This window comes from Drosophila yakuba, chromosome 2L (genome assembly GCF_016746365.2).
Source record: "Drosophila yakuba strain Tai18E2 chromosome 2L, Prin_Dyak_Tai18E2_2.1, whole genome shotgun sequence".
NCBI lineage: Eukaryota > Metazoa > Arthropoda > Insecta > Diptera > Drosophilidae > Drosophila > Drosophila yakuba.
The window spans coordinates 18674239-18687510 of NC_052527.2; the positions used below are offsets into that span (position 1 = coordinate 18674239).

Here is a 13272-nt window from a genome sequence, read left to right on the forward strand (position 1 = left end):
CTAGTAACCCACATCACCAATCTGTTTCTGCTGCCTCATCTTTGAATTTGACTAAAAGTGCCGATTTCCAGCTCAACGAATAGCACGACTAGCGCCGAATTGTACCATTAAGCTAAAAAGTTCAACGTCAACTAGTTTACCATGGCAGATTCCAAGGGGTAAGTGAACTGGACGCCCAAATAGACGCCGACTGGGGCGCTCCAAGTCGAAAATCACCAATTTCGCGCAGTCATTGAGCCGAAAAAATATGCAAGGGCCACATCGCAGACATACTATTATTTAATTGTGAAAGCCTTTCGCCGACTTCCGCGAACTGTCGTAGATTTAGCGCGACTTTTCGATGCTCTGTTGCAAAATGTTGCGAAACTAGGGCAAACCTGAAAACCGAAGAAAAAAGCCAGCGAGAATCGCCATTTGCAGTACGTTGTTGTTGTCGTTGTTGTTGGTGTTACTGCCCTTGCAGTTGTTGTTGCCGCTTGAAAACTTACGATTTCCCTTTGTTGTCCCAAAAATACAAGTTGTCCTTTGCTGAAGGATACGTTTTTCGGTTGTTGTTTGTATTTAGTGTTTTTTAACGTTGGTTACGAAAAACAATTCTGTATATATGGCAACTGTTTCGATACTAATAAGTTAAACACCTATTAAACTCACTTATACTATATTTTTTGAAACCACTTTTAAAATTTCTTTGTGCTAGTGCATTAGTTCTAGAAAAATCTGTAATCTCTGTACCTGCCAGTAATCATATAAAACGTTTAAATAAAAATGCCAATGACCCAAAAATTACGTTAAAATAATTCGTTTAAATAAAGTTAAGTAAATATATTAATAGAAACGTTTAGGTTTTATTTTACCAAAAGGCGCCAAAAAAGTTGGCATCAAGTACAGAAAATACAATCTTCTATGTCTAAAGCCACCACAAATAAAACCAATAAACACTATAACGTAACATAATGAAAAAGCAGCATTTGTGCTATCGTACAGATTAATATATGTAGATTTTTATGATTCTCAAGTTGGGTAGAATATAGCGTGACAGCCTTTTATGTTCCAAAATACTGGATCTATCAATGAAAGACAATGATCATCATGTTAGCTACGAAAAATGATTCGGCAAGCCTAATTATCCAAAAGCGTAGTTCCATTTTGTATTACTGGTGAAAGTAGTTTCCATAAAAAAAAGGGAATCCCAGGGGATATCTAAAAGCCAAAAAAAACAATGTCCGATAGCAAGATCGATAAGATGGATCATGATGGGGATACCAGGGACTTTATGCGGGGCTATCACAGCGAGCAGGATGAGAAGATGAAGCCGAAAACCTCGTTCGATAAGCGGTTAGGCCAAATTACAGGACCTAGGGTTTTTTTTTTAAGAGATGAGTCTTACGCTATCCTTTTTCTTCCCTGCAGTGAAGATCTGGCTACGGCGATCCTGAAGCGCAAGGACCGTCCAAACCGACTGATTGTGGAGGAGGCGCAGAATGATGACAACTCTGTGGTGTCGCTGTCGCAGGTAAGACTCTTCACTCTTCGGAAGGCCACGTCATTGGGTGGCTTATTCACATGACTTGGCTTTTCTTTTTCTTGCTTCAACCTTCAGGCGAAGATGGATGAGCTGCAGCTCTTCCGTGGCGACACCGTGATTCTGAAGGGCAAGCGCCGAAAGGAGACGGTGTGCATCGTGCTCTCGGACGACACCTGCCCCGACGAGAAGATCCGCATGAACCGCGTGGTGCGCAACAACCTGTGCGTCCATCTTTCAGATGTGGTTTCCGTGCAGTCATGCCCGGATGTCAAGTACGGCAAGCGGGTGCGCATCCTGCCCATCGACGACACCACCGAAGGCGTCACCGGCAACCTTTTCGAGATCTATCTGAAGCCGTACTTCCTAGAGGCCTATCGGCCAATCCACATGGGGGACAACTTCATTGTGCGCGCAGCCATGCGTCCTATTGAGTTCAAAGTGGTGCTGACCGATCCGGAGCCCTACTGCATTGTGGCTCCCGAGACGGTAATCTTCTGCGACGGTGATCCGATCAAGCGCGAGGAGGAGGAGGAGTCCCTAAACGCAGTTGGCTACGACGATATCGGTGGTTGCCGCAAGCAGCTGGCCCAGATCAAGGAGATGGTGGAGTTGCCTTTGCGTCATCCATCGCTCTTCAAGGCCATCGGTGTGAAGCCACCGCGCGGTATCCTTATGTACGGTCCCCCGGGTACCGGTAAGACCCTTATTGCCAGGGCTGTGGCCAACGAGACAGGAGCCTTTTTCTTCCTGATTAACGGGCCGGAGATCATGTCCAAGCTGGCCGGAGAGTCAGAATCGAATCTGCGCAAGGCCTTCGAGGAAGCCGAGAAAAACTCGCCAGCCATCATCTTTATCGATGAGATTGACGCCATCGCCCCGAAGCGTGACAAGACCCACGGCGAGGTGGAGCGTCGCATTGTTTCGCAGCTTTTGACCCTGATGGACGGCATGAAGAAGAGCTCCCATCTGATCGTTATGGCTGCCACTAACAGGCCCAACTCCATCGACCCGGCCCTGCGTCGCTTTGGACGTTTCGATCGTGAGATAGACATCGGCATTCCAGATGCCACTGGTCGACTGGAGGTGCTGCGCATTCACACCAAGAACATGAAGCTGCATGATGATGTTGACTTGGAGCAGATTGCTGCTGAAACCCATGGACATGTTGGCGCTGATCTCGCCTCACTCTGCTCTGAGGCTGCCCTTCAGCAAATCCGTGAGAAGATGGACCTTATCGATTTGGATGATGATAAGATCGATGCCGAAGTGCTGGCGTCCCTGGCCGTGACAATGGAGAACTTCCGCTACGCTATGACCAAGTCCAGTCCATCGGCTCTGCGTGAAACTGTTGTGGAGGTGCCCAACACCACCTGGACAGACATCGGAGGTCTGGAGAGCGTCAAGAAGGAATTGCAGGAGCTGGTGCAGTACCCAGTGGAGCACCCAGACAAGTTCTTGAAGTTTGGCATGCAGCCCAGTCGCGGTGTCCTTTTCTACGGACCCCCTGGTTGCGGTAAGACGCTGTTGGCCAAGGCCATTGCTAACGAGTGCCAGGCGAACTTCATCTCAGTCAAGGGTCCCGAGCTGCTGACCATGTGGTTCGGCGAGTCCGAGGCCAATGTGCGCGACATCTTCGATAAGGCCCGCTCGGCGGCTCCTTGTGTGCTCTTCTTCGACGAGCTGGACTCGATCGCCAAAGCGCGTGGCGGTAATGTCGGCGATGCAGGCGGCGCCGCTGATCGTGTGATCAATCAGATCCTTACCGAAATGGATGGCATGGGAGCCAAGAAGAACGTGTTCATTATTGGAGCCACCAATCGTCCCGACATTATCGATCCGGCAATCCTCCGTCCGGGCCGTCTGGATCAGTTGATCTATATTCCGCTGCCCGACGACAAGTCGCGTGAGGCAATCCTTAAGGCTAACTTGCGCAAGTCCCCGCTGGCGAAGGAAGTAGACCTTACCTACATCGCCAAGGTGACGCAGGGCTTCTCTGGCGCCGATCTGACCGAGATCTGCCAGCGGGCCTGTAAGCTGGCCATCCGGCAGGCCATCGAGGCTGAAATTCGACGCGAAAAGGAGCGCGCCGAAAACCAGAACTCGGCGATGGACGTAAGTCATCTTGCTTGGCGCAAAAAAAAAGAATATTTATTTTTGACTATTTACCATATAATCAGATGGACGAGGACGATCCAGTGCCGGAGATCACCAGCGCCCACTTCGAGGAGGCCATGAAGTTCGCTCGTCGTTCGGTGTCCGATAATGACATCAGGAAATACGAGATGTTTGCCCAGACTTTGCAGCAGTCCCGTGGATTCGGACAGAACTTCAGGTAAGAATTCAATGCCCTTTCTTGCCAAAACCGTTTTCTAATGGAAATGTATATGTTTTTTTAGATTCCCCGGTCAAACCGGCAACACCTCAGGATCTGGTAACAACTTGCCAGTTAACTCGCCAGGCGACAACGGCGACGATGATCTTTACAGTTAGATTCCTAGTTTTACACCACAAAACAAAACCACAAAAAGGAACTTTTTAAATGAATTTTTTTCCGTAAAACCGAGCAAGCAAAACAAATCCAATTCGCATCCTGGAGGCGGTAATTTACTACAGCAACTATTTGCTAACCCATTCAGCCGACGGCGAAATCAGATGACATACCCGATTCAATATTCACTTTTTTTGATACCATCCTTATTTTTGGTCACGAATCCGTGCAGCAGGACAATGTTCTATCTTGGATTCGGGCTTGCCTAATCCAAAACCATTTTAATTGGCGACCAATTTCACGCCTCACACTAATCATTCGTGCATTGTCGGTAGTGTGGCTCCGATATATGAGTTTCTATAAACATAATTATAAACGATACACATACACACATACATTTAAAGATAAATACATATATTAAACACCGTAAAATTATAAGTGTATTTGGAGCTACGTTTTTAAGTGAATAAAAATTATAAATTCAATAAAATCATATTCCTTCAATTACAAAAGGCGCACAACCAGGTAGGCATTATTTTTCCGCATTACCAGCCAGCTGCATTAAGTATATAAATAATCCTGATAGCAAATTTTAATAATTATATTATTTGTATGTTCTCATGACTCGTAGAGTATACTCTTTCTCTACATTCGTTCGTATGTAACAAGAAGCAAGCGTCCAACTCTTAATAGCACAGAATCTCGAATATATAATTCTGTATCCCCGAGACAATTTAGAATTCGTCCGTTGTTTCAGAACGTTGCCTTTTAAAAGGAAAACAAAGTTACTGATACGCCACAGTGCGTATGCGTAATAAATAATCTCGCCTCGATTTCTGCCAGAAAAAAAGGTCTATCCAGTGGAGCAATACCCAAATCCTGTTCCCATTAACAATATCATTTTATTTGTTTTATCGCATTTATTAAACTTGTATTAATTCGTCATGTTTGCTTTTTCTGGTTTTTACTTATTTTTTTACTTTTATTTTTATTAATTCTTTGCGACATAACAAGGACATCTTAATATGAAGTTAGTTGAATTCTTTCATATTTTAATAATCATTATCGCTTCGGTCTTATAAATAAACTTTCTTTGCCATTCTAATAACCGCTCGTTATTTAAATCAATATTTTGGCATCGGTAAATGAAGATAAGGGAAATAATAATAATAATAATAATAATGTTAATGGCAAAAGCAGGAAACTTTCAATTTGATTGGCTTTTTAATGTGTTATTGCAGCTTCTTCGGCGCTTAATTTAAATAAAATGTGTTTCCTCTTTTCTCAGTGTCTACACCTTCAAATCTGCAAATATGTTTTTGTTTTTTTTTGTTTAGTAATACATACTCTTTGTTTTTTGTTTTTGTTTTCGTTTGTATTTGTTTTTCTCTTTTATTTTTGTTACACATACATAATTAATACGCTTTATGCATAATTACAACACAACAGTTAAAATACGAATAGGCTTTACTATTTTTATTTAATGTACTCCTTCCTCTGTGACTTTAATTTGAAATTTGCGCGTTTAGAGCTTGTCATCGGTGATTTCAACGATTTTTTAAATATCCTTTTTTTGAGCTTTGCTTGATGACAGTATTCAGTATTCAATATGGCTTGTGTGTGCGTGTGTGTAGTTTTTGTGGTTGTATTGTGTGGAGTGTGTGTTCGTGTGCGTGTTGTGGTTGTGGATTTGTGGAAGAAAATGGCCAGCACTTTCTGCACCTTAATTAATTTCTATAACTTTACTCGCTTGATATACTCGTAATAGTTATTATTTATGTTTTTCTCAAACTCATTTCCTAGCGTTCTTTTTGTTTTGAAAATTTCCAAGAATTTGTTGCTTTAAAGTCTTGAACATAGACTAGACACCAATTAAGATTAAAAACATACTTTTATATACTTTAGTTGTATTATTTCCTGCTGGCAATTTGAACGCCTTGCAGCAGTTTTACACATATGATATTTTCGGTTTCTTTATATGTAGTTTCTTTTAGCTTTGAACACCTGTCGACTGTTGGTATGCCAGTTGAATTGATTTAATTTAATATTATACCTACGTATGCAAGTTCATTGATTATCCCTCTACGATTTGTTTAGTTACGCTGTTTGTTCAAAACAATACGGTTACACTCATATAAAGTAGTTGGAGTCGTTTAGATTTGGGTTTAGGCGTTACCATAGTTTAAGCTCATTCAGTTGTATAAATAGAGATATATGTAGGTATGTGTATATGTAGGTATAAGTATAGGTATAGGTATATTGAACAGGAACAAAAACAGGGACATACTAAGTACACATAATCCAGGCCATCGATATTGCTTTGATTCGTTTTCGCCATGGCCCGAAAATAAAGGATTAAATATTTGGATATACTCGTGTTGAAAGCGGTCTAAGCAATTATGCCCTGGTTCAACCCACTTTTCCATTCTCACCCCGCGTTCTCTGCTAAATTTCGTATTTTTCGCTAGTTTTTCTCAAAGTTTTCTAAGTTGATCCCATGCAACATATTGATTGTGCCTTTAGCATTACTTATTTGTTTTCTTTTCGTTCCGCTCCGAGAACTGAATAACAATAACATCCTCGTGTGCCTACTGTGAGATCGCTTTAGGAAGTGGAAAGCCTTCATCTCGGGGATCTGAAAATTTGATATCTTCCCTACTCTCTGATGGCCGAATCGCCTGTCCAGCTGCTTCTTGTATAGACTAGTACATACACACATACATTAAATGGTTGTTGGTTTGGGGTTCCCCGGGCGAATACTTCTCGATTCTTGGGTAAGTATAGTTTCCCGATAGATGTGGGGAAACTCTTAGCTGATGTGTGTGGGTGTTCTATTTGCTCTTATTTGATATATTTTGCTTACTTTTTGCTTATCAGTAACTAGCAGCCAATGAAACAAGTGATTGCGTTATTTTCTAAATTATGAATAAATCAATGGATAACAAAAAGTTATGAATAAACAAAACTTAAATTAGTATTTTTAACATTTTCGTTGAGCCAATCGTTTGTTGTTTCTCTTTGCTGATTGCATTTGAATTCAGTTTTGCCCAATTAAATACATTACAAATTACAATTGCTAAATACATACAATACAATTCTTAACTCGCTTGCTTGCTTCTCTGTTTTGGATTAGAAACATGGCGAAGCTTCTCCCCAACATGATCAACACTATCATCATCATTATAATCATTATTATCGTAGTATTATAGATTAATTTCAATTATCAAATATTCATGATTAGGTTTACGTGATTTTGTGTCCTTGTGTTTTGTTTGGTATTTGTGCATTGCTGTGGGTTGTGATCTGCTCTTATGTGCTGTCCGTAGAGTTGCTCAATTTTAAAGAAACATGGTTACAAAATAAAATTCTAGGAAGCCTGCAAGTGACCTTTCAGTTTCAGTTGCTGTGTGTTGTAGCTGTTGATGGTGGTTGTTGTGGCTGTTGTGGTTGGTTGGTTGGTTGGTTGCTTGGTTGGTTGGTTGTTCAGACTTTTTATCGTGTATCGGTGATATTGTTTTTGCTGCCGAATATCTTTACCAACTGCGACTCGTAGTCGTCAATGTTGCGCTTCATAATATCCATGCAGGGACCCAGCAAACGCTCAAAGGCCTTGACATCGAGGACTAGATAATGGGAAAGCGGTATAATCATTAGTTCAGATCAACTTTATAAAACGCTTCTGAAACACTTAAGGCATGCTGAGGAATTGGGATTTCTTGGGAACTGGCTGTTTAGTAGTACTTATTAAAGAACATATTAGCACACACCACACCAAATCCAATTGGGTAACCATTATAACTTAATTCTTGATCACCGCAGGCCCCACTACATCATCTGCATTTCCTTCTGCATCTCTTACCGATCCATCAACCTTTAGTGCCTGTGTCAGCTTCAGACATTCAAAATTCATTTCAATTTCAGTGCTGTGGGTTTAGTTGAAACTAAGGTGGTGGGGATGGTCCCATAACATGTACTCTTGTGCGTGTGTGTCGGAACAAATCTATACTTTATTGAACTTCTTAAATTTTGAATAGCTTTGTAGATTAGAAAGATTTTATGGTACATTTGCGAATTTGGGATATAAATAAACTACAAAAATTAAAACACTAAAACCAACTCGTTCAAACTGCTTGCTTCACAAATTCGTATTTCGACGGGCCATGTCGGTGAACATTTGCTCATAGATAACTATATTGCGCTTGAGTACATCGGTCAGGAAGCCCATGATGCGCTCAAAGGCCTCTGTGTCTAGGACTGGACGGAGTTTAGAATTAAAGTGAAGTTTTTATGGAGTTTTCATGACCTTATTGTTTAGCAACTTAAGGAAAAGTACAGTCCCTGCTCATTAAAGTACATTCATAGTACACTCATACATAGTACATATTGAAGGCTACACCTTTCAGACCTAATTCAATTTACATGCAAATTCTAGTCTAGTGAATTAGGGTCATGAAAATGGGATTGTAACTACGACTACTAATTCTACAACTATAGAGCTAATTTAGCGGTAAGTTGCCGAAATATTCGCGCAGATCCTGTTCCAGATAGCGATACCCACTAATGCTACGCTGAATGCCCCCACTACACTTTCCCATGAGGCGTTCGAAGCAAATAACATCCAGGACTACACACAGTGCACAAAACATACAAGGGATTGGGCGTTGGGGGGCATTGTGGCATGGGGCGTGGACAGGACAAAGAACAAAAACAAATAAACAAAAGCATTAGGGATTAGGTCAAGCGGGGGATCGACTGAAACGCTTTCCGTGTAGCCATTCCGCCGGCCAGGACACTCACATGCTAGCTTGACGACGCCGCCCGTGGCGTAGACGGATGCTGCCCGGGGTCGATGTGTCACCAGCGCCAGCTCGCCGAAGTACTGTCCCTTTCCCAGCTGCGAGATCTCCACCTCGGCGTCGTCCTGGTCCATGCGCACGGACACCGTTCCCTCCTCGATGAAGTACATGCCGTCGGCGGCGTCACCTGGGAATCGGGCGAAAAATCGCAGCCATTAGAAGATATCCAAAAGGAACTCGAAAAAAAGCTTTTATTGGTTAAGGTCGACAAACGGCAGTATAATATACTTATATTTAAGTAATTATATTTGAAACAATACGCTTGAAAGAATAAATAAAAAAATTACCATTTATACAGAAGATTAACTTTTAAAATTAAATGTTTCCCTTGAGTTCATTGGCTTTTATCACAATTTCTGTGGTTTAATTGGGGAAGAGTTATTTAATAGAAATGTAATAGCAAGGCACTAGATCTTTTTATTCCTTGCAAAACCCACAGTAAAATAACAAAGATTGCACGTTGATTCACCTCAGGGAGTTCTTCCCCCAACTTTGCGATTCACTTACCCTGTTTGATGATGCGTTCGCCATTGTCGTAGCTCTTCGAAACCAAGGCATCCGCCAGATTCATGCGTTCGTAGTTCTGGAGCACAAGAGAGGTGTGTGTGGATACATGGTATCGATTAAGGGAGCATTGGGAGTGTGGGGACTCACCTGCAAGGCCTTCAGCATGGGCACGCTGTTCAACAGCTCCTCGTACATTTTCCGCTTCCTGAAGGCCGACTTCAAGAGGATGCGGCGGAAGGTTTGGCGATCCATGGCCCAAAGTAGACCACTGGTTTCCGCCTGCACGGTGGCCGCTCTAGATATTTAAGTTCAAAATTAGATACACGTCTATATATATACATATATATGTATACAGCCATTAGCACGTTGTAATTGTGGCTCAGACAGCGCGGAAAATTTGACTAAATGAATCGATCAAATACGAGGGTCGCACATACCTGGGCATATTGTAGAGCAGCGCTAATTCACCAAAGAGTCCAGTGTGATTGTAGGTGTTAATGTGCTTGTCATTAATATAGACTTTGTAGACGCCACTGCGGAGAAGGGAAAATGCGGGGGTTACGAGATCAGAAAGGCACGAAAAATCCACTTTAATTGAATGCAATTTATAATTGATGCGGTGCGTGTGTGTGCTCATCAATATGCAAGTACTCATTAATTGCCATATCAAATACTAATTCCCATTCAAACACGAATTAATTAAGCCTCACGCAAATGAATGAGCTTCTCTTGCCTGCATGAGTAATATTGCGGTTGAAGTTCTTTGAGTTCATTCTAAAAAGGTTAATTCGCTTCCATATATATGGAATATTTGCTCTATTGCGGTTTATTTTCTTCTATGCTGTCATATCTGCGGCAGTAATGACTACTAAATTAAACAAACATTTGCCTTATTTAATATGAAGTACCATAAAATTCCATATTTTATTAATAACTTTTCACTTACGAATATTTTTATGGAAACGTACTCTTTCTTTTTACGCTAAGCTCACTACACTACATATTTGTGAAAGCTTTTCCTCCTTCTGGAAGTACTTCCATATCGATGCCAAGCTTGAGGCAGCCCACACCAAATTATGAAAAGTTACCACAAGTTCAAGTTAACTTTCGGCAAACAGAAAATGTGCATTATTCATGGAGTTTGATTGAAATTTGTTTTGTTTTACTTACGATTCAATAACATAAAAGTTATCGCCGTCGTCACCCTGGCGGATGATGAAGTCACCCGGCTGAACCTTCCGCTCGAACATGGCATCCAGGACTTGGTTCATCTGCGAAAACAAATCAGTTACAAGGGACATGGTGTGGGTCTATTTGGGGAGCCAAGGGAAGCCTGCCTGATGGGGGATAATCCCCGTAAAAGGAAAACCGCAGGCAGACACTTATTCGGGTTAAACACTGATGCGTGTATGCCTGCTCCTTTCCCTTCCCCTACGCCTTTCCCATTCCCATCCCCATCACTTCTTCCAGCTCCCCCGAGAGACTTATGATTTATGTAGTGGCTGCGAACCTGCTCCTTCTCGAGGGATCGGAAGAGGAGGACGTTCTTCACCGACTCAACCAGCCGTGCGCGCTGCTCATCTGTCTTGGGGAAGACGGCGGTGGCGCCATCATCGTCGTCATCCGCCTCCGGATCGTAGGCCTCGGCGAAAACTGATTTGCGGCGCGAGCTGGCCATCACTGGTGGTTCCGCTGAATCAGAATGAAACGAAGCGAAAACATAAATCAGGAATATGGTATAGGTCTATTGAGAGCCTCTTAAAGTGAATCCCATGAACAGCCACGTATTCATTTAATGACCGACAAAATAATGCCCAGCTATCTGGGCACTGTCATCAGCCTGGAATCTGCTGGTCTGGCACATCTCCTGCTGCGCCACAATTGCAATTCAAATGAAACTGCAGAGGAGCTCGCATATCAACGACAGGCAGCATAATCCAATGGAATGTGGAGCCATGTACGGCAAAGTCTGGGAGCATCTGCACAAATTTTTCACTCAGCTGCAGGCTTTTACACCGAAAAAGATGCATTTACGCTTAAAGTGTCACAAATAAATAGATTTTTTTGCTTAACTATCATCCAAATAAACGAATGCAATTGAATTCGAAATAGCTTTAATTTATCTTTATAGAATTATAGCACATTTATTAGTTTGTTTTTCAAACCAAAAACCATTTAAATTAGATTTGTATTGTGTTTCACTTCAAAACATCATAATTACCACTAAAAATATTATGGGTTGGTGAACTCTTTGAACTTTTTTTGTGTGTGACAATCCCAGATGGACCATAGTTCGTAGAATGCCTTTCACATACAGCACAAATGTGAGGCATTGTCCAGCTTACAGAATATTTGTCAAACATGCAAGGCAATCAAGGCTGATCGTATCACTTCCCTGCCTGCTACAGATATTTAAATGTTTGCCCAGGTTCACATGACCGCAAAATCAATTGCTGTAATTATACATTCAAACCGAGCACAACAACACCTTAAGTGCTCATGTTTTTGTCTACACACAGTATTTTTGGTCAACAAAAATCGGTTTTTGCTTTGGCCAAGCAAAGCAAAGCAAAGCCACTACTCACCAGCCAATAAATTACCAGACACCTGAGTGGACATTTTCAATTGCACTGCTGCTGCTTTCTGTGCGTGTTTCCGAATTTAGATACAATTTCAAATCGGTTGCAACGAGCGCGAAAATAAAAACCAGTTAGGCATGAACACGTTTAAAAATAAGTAGAAATAAAAATGTGATGGGTGTACGAGTATATGTAACCCAAGGTGACTGATGTATGTAGACGCAAAAAAAAGAGAAAAAAAAAACCATACAAAACCAGCGCAAACACCGAGCGCTTGGCTTTCCCGTCACACGCAGCGTATGCGTAATAAATATTTATGCACTCGAATGTTTGGCAAAGCCTTCAGCAAGTCAGTCGAAAATGTTTGTGTATCTGTGTTGTGAGTTTCAGCACAGCAAAATCTGTTGCTGATTCGGCTTCGGATTTGGTTTTGAGTTTGGTTTTGGATTGGATTGGCAGAAAATATTTGCACTGCAGCCCGCAGTTTTCTATCGCAGTCGTGTCAAGTTGCCAGTTAAGAGTGTCAACCTAATGATGCAATTACGCAACAGTTTCCCAGGCACGCATTCTGGATTTTCCTCAAGTTTCCCTTCCCGCCCAAAGCCGCAAAAAGTGTGAACCTAGACGGGCCAAGTGCACGTCCATTTCCCCTCCAGATAAGTATTTATCCAAGCCCTGAATGTATACGAGTATATACCCATCTCGTCTGTCTGCCTGTCTGCTGTCTGTTTGCATTGTGTTTTGTGTGGAGCAGTAGAGACGCCCACGTTCGAAATCTTGGATGGCAATTGCCTCAGTGATCTGGTCTGGTTTTTATTGCAGCCTAATGTGCAAGGTCTGTTGAGATTTTTGATTTATAGTCTGGTAATTAGAAGATTTGCAAATGTCTATCAATCCCAAAAACTTACGATTCCTTATTTAAGCGTTATTTGATGTTCCAACTTGAAACTTTTTAGTATAAACTGCGCGCAATATTTTTCAGATTTTTGATTCGCTGTAATTTTGAGACCTTCACAAGACGTTTTAAGTTAATATTTTTTATTCCCTTATATTTCTAAAAATACTGGTGCCTAGAGAACGATATTCTCAGTTCTTAAAAACTTTAAAAACAGACAATATTTTGCGCTGTACTAGGGTTTTAGAATTGATTAACATATTTGAAATACCACATCTTTAATTTTTTCCAATATGATAGAAAAATATCACTATGAAATTCAACTTCTTTTTACGTATTCATGGTGAAATCATATTGTATGTTAAGCTAAATCTTGCTTTGGTCGAAACGAAAACTAATTGAGGCAGAGTTTTGCGCACGGG

At 41.6% G+C, this 13272-nt stretch overlaps 2 protein-coding genes across 8 annotated transcripts in view; one reads left to right on the plus strand and one right to left on the minus strand.

Annotated features, from left to right (window-relative positions):
- Nucleotides 1–4525, plus strand: LOC6528845 (transitional endoplasmic reticulum ATPase TER94). 3 transcript variants are annotated; one of them, XM_002089841.4, is made up of 5 exons: nt 1–158; nt 1411–1513; nt 1601–3637; nt 3703–3857; nt 3922–4525. In XM_002089841.4, the coding sequence occupies exons 1-5, from the start codon at nt 142–144 to the stop codon at nt 4013–4015; spliced, it is 2406 nt and encodes an 801-aa protein (XP_002089877.1). In that variant the 5' UTR covers nt 1–141; the 3' UTR covers nt 4016–4525. The 3 variants fall into 3 exon arrangements, with proteins under 3 accessions (XP_002089877.1, XP_015054079.1, XP_015054078.1); XM_015198593.3 differs by lacking the exon at nt 1–158 and adding an exon at nt 1167–1335 and having other exon boundaries at nt 3706–3857; XM_015198592.3 differs by lacking the exon at nt 1–158 and adding an exon at nt 1169–1335.
- Nucleotides 4526–4918: 393 nt separating this feature from the next.
- LOC6528846 (cAMP-dependent protein kinase type II regulatory subunit) overlaps nt 4919–13272 on the minus strand; it is a 31623-nt gene continuing 23269 nt past the window's right edge. For 2 of the 5 annotated variants that reach the window (XM_039371364.2, XM_039371363.1), the window contains exons 2-9: nt 11962–12019; nt 10887–11068; nt 10547–10647; nt 9814–9909; nt 9524–9671; nt 9377–9452; nt 8811–8996; nt 4919–7636 (exon numbers count right to left, since the gene is read on the minus strand). In XM_039371364.2, the coding sequence (XP_039227298.2) occupies nt 7506–7636; nt 8811–8996; nt 9377–9452; nt 9524–9671; nt 9814–9909; nt 10547–10647; nt 10887–11068; nt 11962–12019 (978 nt within the window). In that variant the 3' untranslated portion in view covers nt 4919–7505. Of the gene's footprint in view, nt 7637–7996; nt 8268–8313; nt 8638–8810; nt 8997–9376; nt 9453–9523; nt 9672–9813; nt 9910–10546; nt 10648–10886; nt 11069–11961; nt 12020–13272 lie in introns of those variants that run through there. The other 3 variants (XM_002089842.3, XM_015198761.2, XM_039371362.1) reach the window with 3 other exon arrangements.